Genomic DNA, 17462 nt, shown 5'->3' with positions numbered 1-17462 from the left:
GGTCCTGTATTGGAGCATAAATTGGGACACGCGATTGTTAACCATTTGTCAGCGTTAATGTCGAGGTAAATTTCTCTAACAATAGGGCCCCAAGATATTCTCACTCTTCTGCGGCTCTAAGGAGGTTCTGTAATGTTTCTCCCTCAATACCTCATCTCAAACAGCCCTCAAAGAGTTTTTCACGTGACGCGATACATCAAGCTGCGACCCCACCACATGGCCAGCGGGATTATAAGGTATCCACTGAGTACATTTTTTAGTAGGTGCGATGTAAATAAAATTCATTTTTTAGGTCTCGCAGACTTGCATTGCGAGGCTTCTTGAGATTGATTTAGTTGCAGAAGCGGAGTGTAGGCTCCGGCCCCTGTTTCAATTGGCTTGCGTCATCCTCCATGCTAAACTCTGGCTTCACATTGTAAGTCAGGCTTTAAGGAGAAAGCCTTTCCGCAATGGCAACAGCTTGTTTATTTTTGCATTGCGCTTTCATTTAAAGTGAAAGCGCGATGCAAATGTAAACAAGCGGTTGCCTTTGTGCAAAGTAGAGAGCTTGTTCCTTTTTGTTAACAAAGACGGTACTCAAGTGACTTGTTTCAAGTACGGTGTTCCACATTTTATTTGTCATGTGCATCGCGCTGTCGAATACATACATTCCAGGCAGCCAGCATGGAAGCGAGCACGGTGAAGGAGTGGTCGACAGAGGGATCGGCAAGCGATGCTGTGACCGAAAGTCACCCTGGAACACAGAAGCGCACCCAATTTGCATGAAACCACGCGCTTCCAGCTTCTCGGGTTCAGCAGGTTCATGGACAGGAAGACACCGCCTCCTCGGCCGTCCGGCTTGAGGACAGTCTCTTTAGTGGGTTGCGCTGCTGATTGCAAAGGGCCGCGATTCTTTCACTCGGGGCAGAATCGGAACGTGGAGATACCGCGTGTAGGGGCAAACCGTGACAATTTAGTTATTAGGTACAAGTAAAACCTGCACGCTACGGTCACAAACAGGAGAAAGATGTGTTATTTTGTCTGACTGCGCCCTCTTGTTGGGAACCAGGGACTTGAAGGGAGGGTTGGATTACGTAAAACACAACTGACAGATGATGTTTAAGGACTTGTTGGGAAAACGTAGCCGCATTTCTAAGACTTGAGTTGCACCATCTCGTTTGCGCGGGCTGAGGGGGGGGGTGGTCAGCTGTGGTGAATTGTCGCATGCAGGAAGGAGCCGGAGGTTTGTGGTGGAGAGAGAGAGGGAAGTGTGAGCGGCAGTCCCGGATAAGATGTCCTGGGAGTGGCTGCTCCTCTTTACTGGGTGTGTCGTGGACGGACTGGTCTGCCGCTCTCGCTTCCCCTAAATTCCCTGGGTACTTCTATTGTTGCTAGCACCGGCGGGACTCTTGACTTCTAGTATTTAATCTGGGTCCTGGCTGCTGCCGCTGATCAGTTTAATAATTGCTGACCCGGTCGATTCTTTTGGTGCTGGCTTTACCTCCTGAGTGCTTGTGCTGTTCTGTTCAATTGCGGCTGATTTTGTGTTAATAGGTTATTTTATTTTGGTGTGCGCACTGGGCTAGCAGGCCTGTTCGGAAGCTCAGGTGCCAATTCTGTAACAGTGGTGCATGTTGTGGACTGGTTCTCATCTTCTGGTTCCAGTTCAGACATCTCGGCTGGCTTCTTACTTCTTGTTCTGTTTGATGCTAACAGTTTTTGAATCGGAGGCAATTGCTAACTGACAGTCCTTGTTGCGTAGTTCTAAAGCCGTTCTAGGCTCACAGTATCTATTCGAAGCATCTGGTTTGTGTTCTAGGTGCTTTATTTGGGTTCTGGGCCCCTGCTGTTGTCTCTGGTCTCCTGGTGACAGTTCTAGACTCCTGGTGTTTTTTCTGATCCCCCCCCAGTGCTGGTTCCGTGGTTGTAAGTCTTTACCTTTCTTTGTGCAGTTTTATATAGCAGGAACTACAATGGAAGGTACTGTAGCGCTTTAGATGAGCACAAGTTTCACAGTGCGAATAAACCCGCGGAGAGGAGTTTAAAGAAGGGCCCCTCAACGGTCTCAGAGAGGGGCGGGGCCCAACGGGGGTCCTTCTTCAAACAGCAGCTCTCTCAGGATGTCAAGTCTTGTTGGCACATGCTCAGCCCGAACTACAAGCAACGGAACGAGGACTTCAGGAATATTTTTTTTTAAAACTACCCAACTCGGAGCGGCTGATCATGGGCGAGTGCTGTATGTGTGTTTGCTTTATGTCCGCTATCTTGTTTTCCTGCCTGAAAACGTCCCCCCCTCTCCTGCCTCTGCTCTCTGTTTTCCGCCTGTAAGTCCCTCTCTGCCCATGCCAAATTTACTTCATTCATCCCTTACTGTTCTCCTTTACTTTTCTAACCCGTCCTATGTTCACTTCCAGCTTCAAATCGTCCTCATCCGTACACTCTCACTTGACCTCTTTTAGGACTGGCATCAGCGAAAACCTTCTAATACAGTTACTCATGTAAAATATACTTTCTCTTATGGACTTTAAACCAGCCCTCCTCCTCCACTGGTCTGTTTCCACGAGCCCGCCAGCACCCAACACCCCCTCAACGCCCCCTCATGTGGTGTTTGGACACACATATTGATTGCCTTTTGGCAGACAAGAGAACGGGAGAGAAAGAAGACAGGAGGTTTTGCCCATGATAATTCCCTTTAGGTGGGAACGCCGAGATTGGAACTACAGTGTTCTGGGTCCACAGCTTAAGTCAGCATTCCATTCAGCGCCACAAGCAAGGTAGAAGCCCTTTAAGAATCAGGGTTGGCCCTCCGTGCAATAGATCTGATCTGGTTTAAGGAGTTTTTACAAACACACCAAGGGTAGATGCAACATTTTGAAAGAGGAACATTTTGAAAAAAAGCATTTGCATTTATGAGAGTTTCAGCTATTGGCATTGTAAATGACAATGCCTTTTATTTATGTTTTAAAAATAAAAATGGCATTGTTATTTGCAATATCAATAGCTCAAACTCGCGTAAATGCAAGACCTTACTGCATTTCCAATGCTTCTTTATAATTTTTTGGGTGTCACCATGCAATAGTGAGACAGAATAAAGTACATATATTGTTTTAGGGCAAACCCAAGGCATCTGGGAGCGGGACAGTCTGGTTTAGCGAGGTGGGAGTCTGGTTTTCTTAACAGAAAAGGAAACCTCACTGCACCAGGAGAGGTGTCGCTTTTAAACCATGCCTAATTCCAACAGCCAAAATCGCCCTCTAGTGTTTGTTGAAAATACCTCATTAATGTCACATCTAGCCTTGCAGAGAAATTATGGATTATACATTACAGCTTTCAAAATACAGTGCCGCATGAATGCTGAAAAATTCCCAAATTTGTGCCACAAAAAGTTCATATTTGTGCCGCAAAATTCGCTAATCCACAACGCAATATCCTGGGAGGTCTGCATTGAGTATAGTGGTGCAGAGTACAGTGGAATAGAGTGCAGGGGTGCAGAGTGCATTGATGCAGAGTAGAGTGGCATATAGTAGAGTAGTGCAGAGTAGAGTAGCATAGAGAGCAGTGTTGTAGAGTGGTGCAGAGAAGAGTGGCGAAGGGTGCACTGGCTTAGAGTAGAATGATGCAGCATAGAGTGCATTAGCGTAGAGTGAAGTGGCGCAGAGTACAGTGGATCAGAGTGCAGTGGCATAGAGAGGTGCAGAGTAGAGTGGCATTGAGTGGTGCAGAGTATAGAGACTTAGTAGAGTGGCGAAGTAGCATAGAGTGCAGTGGCAAAGAGTGATGCAGAGCAGAGTGGCGTGGAGTGGCACAGAGAAGAGCAGAGTGGCTTAGAGAGCAGTGAGGTAGAGTAGAGTGGGGGGGTGTAGAGTGGGGCAGGGAAGAGTAGAGAGGCATAGCGTGCATTGCTGCAGAGTAGAGTGCTATGGTGTAAAGTGCAGTGGTGTAGAGTGCAGTGGTGCTGAGTAGAGTGCAGTGGCATAGAGTACAGGGCAAGGGGTGGGATGGAAAAGAAGCTACATGGACAGGGTTATAGGGGACATACTGAAAACACAAGCACTCATAGGGAATGCTTGAACACAAAGAAAAAGGTAGCTCCAAAAGTGGGAGCAGTGGACGGACAATAGTACTTGGTCCTGCTCCAGGGAAGGGCCTAACACAAGAAGACACGATGCCCAGGACATAGAGTTTTGTCTCTAATCAAGGCAGGCAAGACTGCTGTAAGGAAACGCAAACCTAGTATTAAATGTAGGTTCACTACATCAAAGAAAGGATCTGATTTTCCAGATCATTGTTGCTGCAGAGCATTTCTGATGCACGAGAGAGGAGACGAGGACACAATACAACTGTTTTGTTGGGAAAGTCAAGGAGGGAGTTTGGGAGAAAGAAATGCAGCCTGCCTTAAATATCAGTAATAACATCATGTTATGTATGACAGAGCGAAGTACCCAGAAGAGTCCTCATCCTTAGGTTCATTAGCCACGCACAGAGAATGCTGGCTCATGTCCAGGTCAATTCCTCGTTTCACCAGGGCCCTCAGGAACCTTTCTCGGTTTTCCTAGGCTCCTGGCGTACATCATAATTTTCCAATAGCTGCAATATTATGCAGGCATTACCAGCAACACTATGGTTTTAGTTGTTTTTTCCTGTATCTCAAGGTAGGTCCTGGTATCTTTAATCCACAGAGCGCCGGTGAGATGGTTCCAGTGATGTTTGGCTTACACAACACCTTAGTTGGGTGAAGTACCCTTGGGTATTCATGGCAGCTCGCAAAAACACTCTTAGGCATGTAAAGAACAGACTGGGGCTCGATGACAACTTCACCTGGTTGCAGGGTTTGTGAAAACAAAGAATTACTAGCCTAACATTTCAAGAATTGTATGCTTCAGTGACATCACAAGGAAAGTGCACCACAAAACAGTTAGAACATAGATGTCAGACACAAAACAAATAGTAGTAGTAAAGGCGTACGCCAAGGCTGTGTCCTTGCCCCAACATTATTCACCCTCTATATTAACGGGCTCATAGGAGAGCTGTATAATTGTGGTGGCGACCCCCCAAAATTGGCAGGCAGTGTAGTACCCCGTTTGCTCTTTGCAGATGACACGTTACTCATTGCCAGAACACCTAAAGGGATCCAGAACCTTTTGAACAAATTTGACAAAGCCTGTAAGGATAGGGGTTTAGAAATAAACTGCTCCAAGACTAAATATATGACATTGAACACCTATTAATCACACAAAGGTAAATTAATGCTGGGCACGCAAACCTTGGAGCGGGTTAAGGTATTTGATTATCTGGGAGTACGCATTAGCGATAGGCTGGTCTGGACACCACAAATTGAAAAGACCACTCTGACCCTCCAGCATGCAGATTGTGCAAAGATCCGGAGGGCCAGGGCGTCTCCTTATCGGCCGCTCTCGCCCATTCTGGACCTTCATAGGGCCAAAGGTCTAGGAGCAGCCCTATACGGGGCCAAGTTAAGGGGGATGGAATAGTTGAAGGGCCTAGCCCTTGCTGAAAATACATTTATTTGGGCGACCCTGAACCTACCTGTGAATACTCCCCTCCTGCCGCTTAGACTTGATCTTGGTCTTAAACCTATTAACCACTTTGCTATTCTTAGGGCGCGCCTGTTTTGGATAAGGATATGGACTAGTAACACAGGTCCCAGTGAAGGAGGTCCTGGAAGAGCCAATTGCCTTGCATAAACAAACAGGTCACATTAAGTGGTTCAACATGATCAAGGATTGGTTTTTAAAACTAGGGTTGGGGTGTATCTGGGAGGAGCCAGGGTCTATAACAAAATTAATGGCTCTCCTTCTTAAAAAAAGGTTTTGGGAGTATATGGACTCACAAAGGTAATGCACATGCCACTTTAACCTCTAGTTTTTTTAACATTAAGGGATGGTTTAGTTTCGAAATGTTCTTGGAGGACATCGAACCCTCCCAGGCAAGAGCCTTGTACATCCAATTTAGATACGAAGCTCTCCCTTTAAATTCAAGAAGCACCAGGGAAAATGTGTCTAACACCACTGTGCCCCACCTGCCACACTTCTCCCGAGACCCTTGATCATTTTCTTTTCTTTTGCCCCTCTTATGTTGACCTTCGGAAAACCTGGATAATTCCTGCCTGCCGTTTATTATCTTTTACACACCCCAGCAAAGCTCTATATATTTTCAGGTCAGATACCACTAGGTGGCTCGTATTTGCAATTTCGAGATTTCTGCTCTTTGCCTGGTGGTAAAGGTAAAAAATTATCAAAAATGTTTCAGAGAATTTGATATGAATATGTACATCAAATTGACCTCAGCGAATAGAACTATCAATTTTATTCGTGATTTACTCAGGATCATGGGGAAAGAAGTCTAGTCCAATTTACACTGCAAGAGGTGGACCCAATTCAAAATTGTAACATTTCTAGATGCTTTGACAGCTGGTTTTAAAACATAATTTTTTTATGATGCATTGTAATGTCAAATTTTAACAGTTTTTATGCTTATGAAATGTTTCTTTTAGAATGTAGAGGATCATATATTTGATCAAATAAATAAATAAAAATAAATAAATAGTAGTAGTAAACTCTTTATTCGGTTAAATAAGTAACCATACAAGATATAAAACAGGGTAAAAATAGAATAAAAAGAGCAAATACACACAATATTAGAGCATAAACGTATGAGGGACGGGTCCAGCATGTACAAACATAAGGCAAGTGGGTTAAGGCCAGGCCACTCGGATCTTGACATTACTTAAATAACCCATGTTTACACAAACACGAATAATCTCCTGGCATGGCAAGAAAGAGCATGGCAGGCCTTACTTGACCAAACTGAGCCTCTCTCAAAATAGGAACCAGAAACTTTGTCTTTGGAAGACAGAACGCGACAACATGCAAGGTGGAGTGCACTGAAGTTTTGTCACACTCAAAAGGACCTAAAAGGCCGTCTGCAGTCCAACCTTTAGGGAAGCTTACTATTGGGAGAAAGGAGTTCAGCCTGAACCTGGAAAAAAGCGAACGGTGTCGAGTACTGTTCACCCAGGTCTGGTATGGTTCTATAGAGCTGTTTTAATCAGACAGTAGGCCCGAACAGATGGTTTGCAGAGCTCGGCATCCTCTCTAGTAGCTGAAAGACCCACTAGAAAGTTATCTTTGACCAACCGATCCATCTGATGACTACTACTACTGACATCAGTCATCACTAGAATAAATGAAAACTTGCACCCGAGAGTGAGAAGCAGTGGCAGTAAACTCTTGGGTCCAAAGATAAACTGAAAATCAGAGGACATTACAAGCTATTCAAAGACCATCAAAGTCAAAAGAGTGGGTGGGTCTACAGAAGGAAGTAACGTTTGTAAATTTACTCCGCAACTTAAATGTTGACCAATGGGATCCGAGTATTGTGCAGGTCATGAATCTGAATCCAGAAATGGGCGACTCGGCCTTCCCTCCTTCCGAAGTTGGTACATTGAGTAACATTAAATTATGTAATGGTAACAGGTTATTTACCATGCTCAGAGCAGAAATGTGGTATGATGTACTGTTAAAGAAATAAGTTGTTGCAGTCAGGCTTTTATGTCATACTCCACATATGCTGTGCTACGAATGTTATGATACTTTGAAAGTATTTGGAAAACCTGGCGGCAGTGGGATTGAATGTAGCAGTACATGGTTCGTACCATCAACAAAGATGGTAGCACTCAATACAATGACAATCTGGTTAATCTACTTTTAATCGTTAGCAGGTTTGCCAGTGTGGACTGTCAAAAACATTTTGGAGATCTTATTTAGTTCTGAGTGACTGCAGACAACTTTTGCTCTGCTCTCATTATTTATCTGATGTCACCTCGGACCCCATCAGTGAAAAACATCCCCGTTATTCACTGTTGCATACAATGATGACATTGATCTTAAAAGGCCACCGCCAGGAGGCTTCTTTCCATTCTTGCTACAGTCACATCTCACTTGGATGTATCCCACAACAGTTAACTGCCTCATTTTGACTGGTTGCTGTAGGAGACAAAGTGAAGTGCAAAAAAGTGTTTTCTTACCTAGACTGACTGCTGACTGCTCAGGGACATTGATAACTATTTCTTTCAGACTCTGGACGTACCTAATCCGGTCCAGCAGAGGGATGAGGAAATTTAAACCCTGGAACGAAAAAAAGATTAAAAATAAAGATATGTGTTTCGACACACAGCTATTCAGATAGTTGCAGCGGGGACATATCATGTCTGTAGGGCATATGTTAAAAGGTGAGATCTGAAACATATGATGAATTCTAAGTACTCCAAGACCACATGGAGACCAGCTTCTACACTGCACTGCAATTCCAACCCAGTTACAGACTTCTGCAATTAATTGTAAATAACCCCAAATATGCAGTTCATTCTGGGTAATCCTAATAATGAACCCAAGTCAACCCTCACTCATTAAATTCAGACCAAAGCATGGAGACAAACTGTCCTCTAACCCTCCCAGCCTGTAAAACAGTGCCCTGCATACAAGACAAGACCACACAGACCTTTATCTCTGTGCAAGACTCACACAGCTCTGGATAACTGTTGAATAATGAATCTCGACCAAACTCACTAAACAATGTATCTATCACAGCCGCCTGCATTTCAGAGAGGTTATCAACAAATAACGTTCTTTAATCTTGCATAATGCCTTTTTGATTTCAGATAAAACCATTATGAGAAATGGAAGAGCATATTTAGATGGGCTAATGTGATGCAAGACAAGTCCAGGGGGAAAGAATGGATCTTCAAAATGGTACACTACTGGTAATATCCGACGCCCCACAGACTGCATAAGCGGGATGCTAGTAAAACAAACGTACTGGAGGCAAGGCACTTTGAATCGTATCTTGTGGGTCTACCCAACATTTGATTTTATTGGTATGAAGTTGTACTTGCAGTAGAGGCGATTAAGAAAGTGCTAGCTTCAAAAGAGATTTGTTTTCCTTCAATCTAGCACCGCGTGTGAATGGAGAAAATTACATACTTTTGGATGATAATGGGAGTGCATTTAAGCTACTTGGGACTTCAATGATAGAAGGCTTGGGCAAGTATGAGGTCACATAGGCACATTAACAGAGGGAACAGATCAAGTCAAACAGGCAAGGCATGGTCTATCAGTGAGGGGAACTGGTACTTTGGTGCGGGAAAACTACATGAGGTTAGGGATTCACTTTGGTCTCACACCGAATAGGTTGATGAGGGAGGGGTCTGGCTGATGGGCTTGTTTGAGGACCTTAATGTACATCTTTAATAAAATAAGAAATACAGTATTAAACTATTAGGAAATGTTTCCATTTATAGCTTATATCTGAGAGTACTTTCATTATGCCAACCATGCCAGATCTTAAGATCTCTGCTGGGATGCTGGGCATGGCACCTATCACGTTTGCCAGTGGTAGGGCCTTTGATATTTTGTGTACTACTTTGTTCTGTAGAGAGTTTTTCTTAGTAGCCACAAAGTACCCTGCATCATATTTAGGTTTGCTGTACTGCAACATCAGCATCTGTTTTAACTGAAGCATTCGAGGGAGCTGTTACAAACATTATTTTTTTTAGAAACAATTGCTATAAATTACTACGCTCAAGACAGTCCTAGGAATCGGAGGTTATCTTTTGAGAATCAAGTGAACAGAAGCCCATTTATTCTAGTTAAAAGACTTTAAAAAAAAAAACTTGACAGCCATTTTAATGTTTTGCGGGGGATGCGATTGGTTGCTTCTATGGCTTTAAGGGAGAAAATTGTAAGGCTGTGTCATGAAGGAAATCGTAGTATGAGCAAGACTAAAGAGCGAGTATGGTTGAGCTATTTATGGCCTGGCATGGGCATTCTGACTGAAAGGGTAATTAGAGAGTGTTGGGATTGTGTGAGGAGTGATAAGGTATATAAGGTTAGAAGTCCTTCTATGGCTTGTAGAGATATGCCTAGTAAGCCATGGGAGATTGTTGCGGTGGATATAGTTAGACCATTACATTACAGAAGAATTTGTAATTACCTTCTGGTTTTAGTGGAACAGTTTTTCCCGCTGGGAAGATATTGGAGTTGTAAGTGGGATTGAAACCAAAAGAGTCACAGATTTCCTTTGTGAGATCTTCAATAGAGAGGTTTTGCCCTATACCATTCTCAAAGACAATGCTCTGCAGTTTCTCAAAAGAAATGGTGTGTCCAGCATGGCAGTGTAACACGCCTCCTATCTAATTTCCCGCCTGTCCTGGTGCCAAATAGGCCTCAGGGCAGGGGTAGGAATCCACCTGGTTCGGGGGAAGCCAGGCTTGCATGTCAAAGGCATTGTTTCTGACTACTGAGAGCAAGGTTCTCAGCTCCTAGGCAGTCAAACTAGTCTGTGGTGGCAGGGTGGACCAGCCAGCACACTAGCGGACAAGTAGGGTACAGGGGCTGCATCTGGGTGCAGGCATTAATAAATTCGTCCCTGGAATCAATGTTGGTTCATTAATACAATAGTTATTTCTTAGAGCCGAGACACCGCTGGGTATTTGTTCCAGCTTTACAAAACCCATATCAAATCAAATAGGAGTTATATACCAAACACCATTTGTTTCAGTGACACCATTATGTAGCGGGGTAACTTGTTTTGACCAGTGGCCAGTAAATACCTTAAGATGGCTTCCCTGTTCACTTGCAATATCTAGTAATAAAATTAGTCATCATAGCTCCATATCTGCTCCTGCAGATATGCTCTCATATAAAATATAATGCGCCCCGTCTTAGGGCTCAAAGTCCTGCTGTAGGGGTGACTTACTTATACTAAATGAAGTGACTTTGGCATGGCACACAGGAGTGTAATATGACTAGTTTTCACTCATGGTTTTCACCATATCACGCAGCCTGCCATGGCACTCCATCTGGAATTTGTGTGTGGGTACCTTAGAATGGCATAAGAAATGCTACAGCCCTTAATGACCCTCTTTAATACCCACACCCTAGGTACCTGGGGTACTATTTACTAGGGACTCGCAGGGGCGCCAAAGTCCTTTGCCAATTGTGTTACAATTAGACATCATCTTATTTTAATGAAGGATCACTGGCAGTGAGGTCTGGTTAGCAGGCATTGGTGCACTGTCAGTTAGAAAACGAGAATTCAGTAGCTAAAAAGGGGGCAAACAGTGTGTGGGGGTGGTACTGAAACAAAAATCCAGTTTCCTACACATGGGCAGTGGCGGCTGGTGGAATTTGCAACTGGTGAGGCGTATGCAGAACGAATCAATGTATGGAGCGAGCCCGACAGCAATAGGGGGATGGGGGGGGGGGGGGGGGGGGTTCTACCTCAGTGAATATTTTTTTTTTAAAATGGCATCTTTTTGGTGCGATTTTCAGCACTATTTCTGGGATAAATGGACTAAAAATTCAGTTCTTCTAGGCATTCATAAAAGAAAACTCATACATTATTTCAGAGAATTTCTATGTTGGCAAGCAAGACTGACTTCTGAAGAGGGCTAGGGTACTAAGCAAGACTGCTTTGGCTCTACCCTTTGCAATAGAAAACACTAGTTAGCGATGTGAACAAGTTCAATGGACAAACCTGGGGTCTAGGGAGAGTCCCTCTCCTCAGAAAAAAATTTAAAAAAGGATTGGCAAATGGTGCATTTTAAAGCAAATGAATGCAGCGATAAAGCAAGGCTTATTAAGCAGTGGGAACGTATAGTCTTGAAATATTAAACACATTAAAAACTACCCCATATCTTCTTGCAGTAATTTGTTCAACATTTACTGTAATGTGTAAACTGTTCTGAATGACAACTTTAGCCCTTTAAAATGTATGCTTGCCCAGTGTCTTGCACTGCAGGCAGCATTAACTGTGGAAAAATATGCTCTAACCAGACTTCGGGAAGCACCGACAGATGCTGGCTGTAACCAGTCATTTAGAAATATGTGCAGACAGGTCTTTAAGTGAGATGAAAAAAGTGGGTGCTCTCTGTAAAGGAACATGCCAAATACATTTCTGTGATTCCCATAGTGTGCCGTCAGACCGGTATTTTGGTTTCTCTCTGAGATGCAATTTTATCCAGATAAATGGCACAGCAACTGACATACACCTAAAGCCTGTCTGTATGATTGGCTTTGTCACTGGGTATTAGCTGTTTAAGATAAATGAGTAACAACAATGATTTCTTATAAATAATTAACATTGAAAATGTTTAAATTCTGAACTTCTGAAATAGTGAGTCTGTGAATTAAATAGCATTGAGGCCTGTGGAAGGAGTTTTGGCCTTCAATTATGTGTGCTTTATGTTAGATATGTATCCTTTTTCTCTGCATATCGTGTCCATCTGCATATCTTGTCCATCTGCACATCTTCAACTCCCTCTCTTTCCTGTTCAGCATCCTCTTTTCACTCTTCCCCGAATGCCTTTCCTCACATCTGTCACTTCACCGCCCCCAACATGCACTGCACTCCCTCAAATATAAGCACCTTAATTTGTCTAACTTTTGCCTTGCAAATATTTTGACATCAGTGTACCCCCTTAACACACATTTCCACAGAATTTCAGTTGCAAATGGAAAACACAAATATTGGTTTGTATGCTCTGCAGAGAGGCCAACCCACTGACCGGCACTTTGTGTGGCTTTAGCCTTAGAGCCTGGGTGCTCAATCAAAGCCCCTCAAACACCTGGCATGGCTCAAGCCTCAAAGTATGCACAGAAAAAAATACAGATAAACAACATTATAAAATAGCTAACTCGTGGGGAACGCAAGATTAAGTAAACATGTAAAATAAGAGAGGTAATAAATCGCTGAAATGCATTCCCTCGATGTTTTTAACATTCATTGTTTGCAAGTCAATGCATGTTTTTAGCATCAGTATTAACGTAGGGGCATGTACACAGGGCCAATTTTAATGCCATACATCGGAGGACTGGCCACTGTAAGCACGTTACACAGTACTCTTGAACAATTTAAACACATTAAAAACTGCCCCATGTCTTACTGAATTAAATATGTTCAACAGTTACTGCAGTGTTCAAATTGTACAGTACACTGAAACTATGTAAATGTCGCACACAAGCAATCTGAAAACCCACAGAAGGCAAATTCAGTTGCTTTAAATGTGAATGTCCCCCTTTACAGTTCCGACCAGCTTTCCCTTCTGTGTGGCATTATTTATGTTTAATTTCGCTCTACACACTCCAGCAGGCAGCAGTGACCAAGGAGAAAACATTTTAGCCAAAATGAATGTCTTTACAACAATAAAACCAGTAATTTACAGGGCTTTTAGCTGTGACAACAAAGGAGTTTGGACAAATGTCAGTGCCAGGCGCCTTCCCAAGCATTCATATAAATTTAATCTCATCTGTTTTCAAGATGACTCAGGCTGCTTCATAGAATACTGTGCATCTACAGTATGCATCCATGGTGCAATTAAAGAGTTTACATTCTGCATCCACTTTACCTGTGCGTATTATCTGTGAATGTCCGTGTGAATCTGCGTACTTGTGCACAAAACCGTACGTCCAAATTTTGCCAGGCAAAACGAGTGTGTTTGTAATAACTTGAATGAACCAAGCATAAGCATTGCAACCAGAAACAAGGAAAATGGTGCAGTGTTAATGACCGTTACCTTTTTTCCAATGTGGAAAGCTTTGAATCGGGCAGTTAAACCAAAGCCGGCAGGATCAGTATTTCCCCAGACAGTGTTACCGCCTGGTAATTTCTCCAAATTTATGAGGGGCTCAATGTTCTGTAAAAACCGGTGGCAAATAAAGGAATGCATTATAACTCTTTCTTCTTCTATAATAAATACAATGTCCCGAGTCCTCTGAATAAACATGATCTGAGTTTACCAGGCACAAAGCATGTTTCCATTGCAGAGCCTCGCATATCAGATTCCATTGTGGTCATGCCTGCCCAGGTTGTGAGTGCAGGCAGTCAGAATGAAAGGAACCAGCCAACAGCCCCACTGCACAGGTGGCATGCCATATGATGCGGGCTCAGGAGGAGTGTGAACTATATGCAGGCGCGCTGGGCCTTCGGTACAGATCTGGGCTCCCAGTGTAGAATCAGTGTTGATGGACAGGGGCAAATCTTTATTTACATGCGCGTTTTCCTTTTTATTTTTAATGAAGCCAGCTACATAGGGGCAGGGTTAAACAAGGCGCCCTCAGAGGAAAGTTGAACAGAAGAAGCCACAAATCAGCAGCTTTGCCACAAACGAGAGGCTAGTGCATCTGCTGGAGCAGGATTTTCTAAATGAAATCTATAGGGTTTTGAAGCTCTGGTTTGTCTATTTGTCATAATTTAATCTACTAATTATTAATTATTAATTATTTGTTTTGTGTAAGTGTTTTTTTATACTGATCAACATGTGTGTTTTAACAAGAGAGAATTACACGTGGGAATGCATATGTGTGCTAACTAATAATAATGTGCATGTTTTATTAAATAAACGTTGCTGAGTGCTGTTTATTTTAAGCACGAAACGCTTTTGAATTAATGCTTTTCTGTGTTGCTAAAGCTAGATAATTATATACACATAAGGGTATTAGTGGGGTTAACACTGTTCAATCACTATGCTGTGGTAACGTTGTTTTTGTCTCTTTTAATTAAGATGGTCTATTGTGGCCTAATCAAAGATGGCTGACTTTTGAAGCCTGGTTTCGAGTGAGAATTTGTGATGGAAAAGGCTTTGCTGAATATGGATGCGAGTCATCTGTCCACAGTCCTTGCCTGGTTAAAACTTTCCGTGAGGACAGCAGCAGATCTGGGCATGTCTCCAGATGCATTGGGACAGCCTTGGCAGCCTTGGAAAACAAAGGAGCTTTAAAGAAAGACTCTAAACTCTGAGCTCACCAGAGGAAATGTGTGGAAGTTGAGAAGATACATTTAATATTTAGTTCCTGTTCTGTTTTTTTATTTTTGTGACTTTTTCTGAGCGGAGATTTTTCCAAATGTAGCGATGCTACATCCTTTTCCTTCTCGCTCTGCTCAGCGGTTCAGCGGTTCAGCGGATGAAGTAATATTAAATGTTTCTTTCTTTTGTCTGAATTATTATAAATATACTAGACTAGAGAGGGTTTGCGTCATTGCGTTTTGCCTCTTTGCCATTTTCTTCCCAAACCTGCGTTGGTGAGGATCGATGCTGTGAAGACGGTGACTTGGGAGATTTCTACTGAGAGACTTGTCCTGATGACCCATTCTGACATTTAGCTAGAATAGGTAATTATGAGAAAATGATTTATTCTGATTAATTTCTTTTGACTAATTTTAGATAAAGAATCATAATGTTAAATACGGTGTTGGTGATTATTTCTTGTCAATTATTGAGTACTCTATTTGATTATTAATGTATAGATTGTTTAGATTATGACAATTGCAATAGCTAGGTCTTATCGACCTCGGTGTAGGTGTGGGGTTTAGGAGTTTATGAAGGTTTCTTTCCATAGGTTCAATGCTGGTAGAGTATTTGAGTGTATGTTAGTGAAATGGGCCCTAGTGTATGGTGAGTGTGTGTGCGTGTAACCGTGAAATTACTCTATCCGTGGAAGTAGGGAGATTTTGTACACCCCAATCTGCATCACATCTGCGGCTCGAGGAGGTGAAACCCCCACCTCAAGCCTGTCAGAATAAAAACACGTTTCACGGCCATCCAGTGACAGCTTTCAGAATGCATAAATGAAAGATTTAAGAACAATTACGCCGTGTGCTCTAGATTACAGGAGTGAATGAGTCAGTCATTTACATCTTGCAATTAGTCTTAATATTATGTGCTTTCCACACAGAGCTGTCAATCATTGTTGTAATAGGTAAGAAGACATGGTTACCCCATCACCTTGAAATATTTAAACTGCTGCTTACGTGGCAAAGGTGAGTTCTCATTTCTGAAAGCAAACACTGCACTTCAGTACTCTAATGCGAAATACTAGTGTCAGTGACACATTTACTCTTTTCGCCTCTGTCTGGGAACATTCCCTCTTCAGGCAGCTCATTTTCGGAAACAAACGGAGCTCCATGACTGCGCCACTTGAGGTGTGAGAGACCTCCATGAGTGAAGTATGTCAGCCGCGGCAATGGCACACAAGGAATTGTGACTCGTTAATAATTGGTTGGAGAAGGTGTACACCACATTAGAGCAAAAAGATAGGAAACGGGTGCACTTCGTCCATATTTATTTATCTGTGAACTAGAGCTGGTGACGTCTTTCCAATCTTAACCGTTACTTTTGGTTGCCATGTGAAACACTTATGAAGAAAGTCTGCCCTTCTGCTTCTAGTACTCGGCACATAAAAACACGTTTTGTCCGTAAGATATTCACCAGTTGGTATTTTCGTTTGGCATCGCGATACACAACACTTATCGCGGTACGATCATCGTAAGTGAATTGAGTGAATGATCCTGCAAGAGAGATATGAGTGTTTACTCAGCAGCTTGCCGTCTTTAATCCCTGTGATATCTCTGGGATGGGGAAGTGAGGCGCGGGCGGGGGAAAGGACAGTCGCGGCTCGCAATATTTGCGGGGGTGGAGGTGGTCGCGCCGGGGTCGGGGCGGCGCGTTTAAAATAAAATAAACTTATCTGACCGGGTCCGCGCTGCCTCTGCTCTGGGTCCGGGGTCCCGTTGGCGCCTAGAGGTCCTGGAACAGCCGCGTCACTGCTGGCAACACCTGAGTCTCAGCCAATCCCGAATGGCTTTAGCAGGGCTGCTCACCGCCCGCCTGTCCATTAGGAGACAGAGGTTTGAGCCTTTGCTCAACCCTCGCTAACCTAATGCACAGCCGCAGCCTGAGCAGACACTAGTGCGCATGACTAGGCTGGTCAGAAAAATTCGCCGACCTTCCCCATTCATGCGCACTTGTGCATTGTGCTGCTGCCTGCCCCTGGTGACGGTCTGACAATGCATGTCAGTCAACAGGATGCCAGACTGCCCACCCCCTTCAGACTCTGAAGGGGGTGGGCGAACCAACATCATGCTGACTGACATGATTGTCAGTTCTCCCTCGGCGTCTCTGAACTTAAGTAAACTTAGAGTTTACTTAAGTTCAGAGACGCCGAGGGAGCTGCGGGCGTAGGCAGCTTGTGGGCAACGCCCCAGCGCCCTAAAGGACGCACCGCCCCTGCATGTGTTTTCTGGTATTTGTTGGGGTCGGGACTAAGGTTTGCATTTGTGCATGCAAGATAGTGTGTGCACATTTTACGTTTGCATGTGTACATATACGTCTGATAGCTACCCTCTGGCATTTGGTTCTCGCCACTGCCTGGCATCTGGTGGCTGCGGTCCCAAAATTTAACTTATCTTTGAATGCTGGGTCATATCAGGCATTATGGCAGTCCCGGCATAGGTAGTCCATTTCACTTACTTTAACAATTTCAAGCAATAGGTGGGTGCTATATCACATGTAGTGTCATTGTATGCAGACGTCTTGGTATACCTCAGGCAACTGACATTCGCCCCCCTTCTAGCTACATGCATTAAGTTAATTTGGGAAGTCCTCTGGCCTTCATATCAATCACTCC

The 17462-nt window shown here is 43.5% G+C and overlaps 1 protein-coding gene across 1 annotated transcript in view; it reads right to left on the bottom strand.

Annotated features, from left to right (window-relative positions):
• The window catches only part of STOML2 (stomatin like 2), a 109685-nt gene that overhangs the window by 61128 nt on the left and 31095 nt on the right, over positions 1-17462 (bottom strand). The window contains exon 3 of the mRNA XM_085628136.1: positions 8027-8126. Within this exon, the coding sequence (XP_085484262.1) occupies positions 8027-8126 (100 nt within the window). The remainder of the gene's footprint in view (positions 1-8026; positions 8127-17462) is intronic.

Source organism: Triturus cristatus, chromosome 2_1 (genome assembly GCF_964204655.1).
Source record: "Triturus cristatus chromosome 2_1, aTriCri1.1, whole genome shotgun sequence".
Lineage (NCBI taxonomy): Eukaryota > Metazoa > Chordata > Amphibia > Caudata > Salamandridae > Triturus > Triturus cristatus.
The sequence above is the reverse complement of the archived record's forward strand: the minus strand, read 5'-3'. Positions and strand labels throughout refer to the sequence as shown.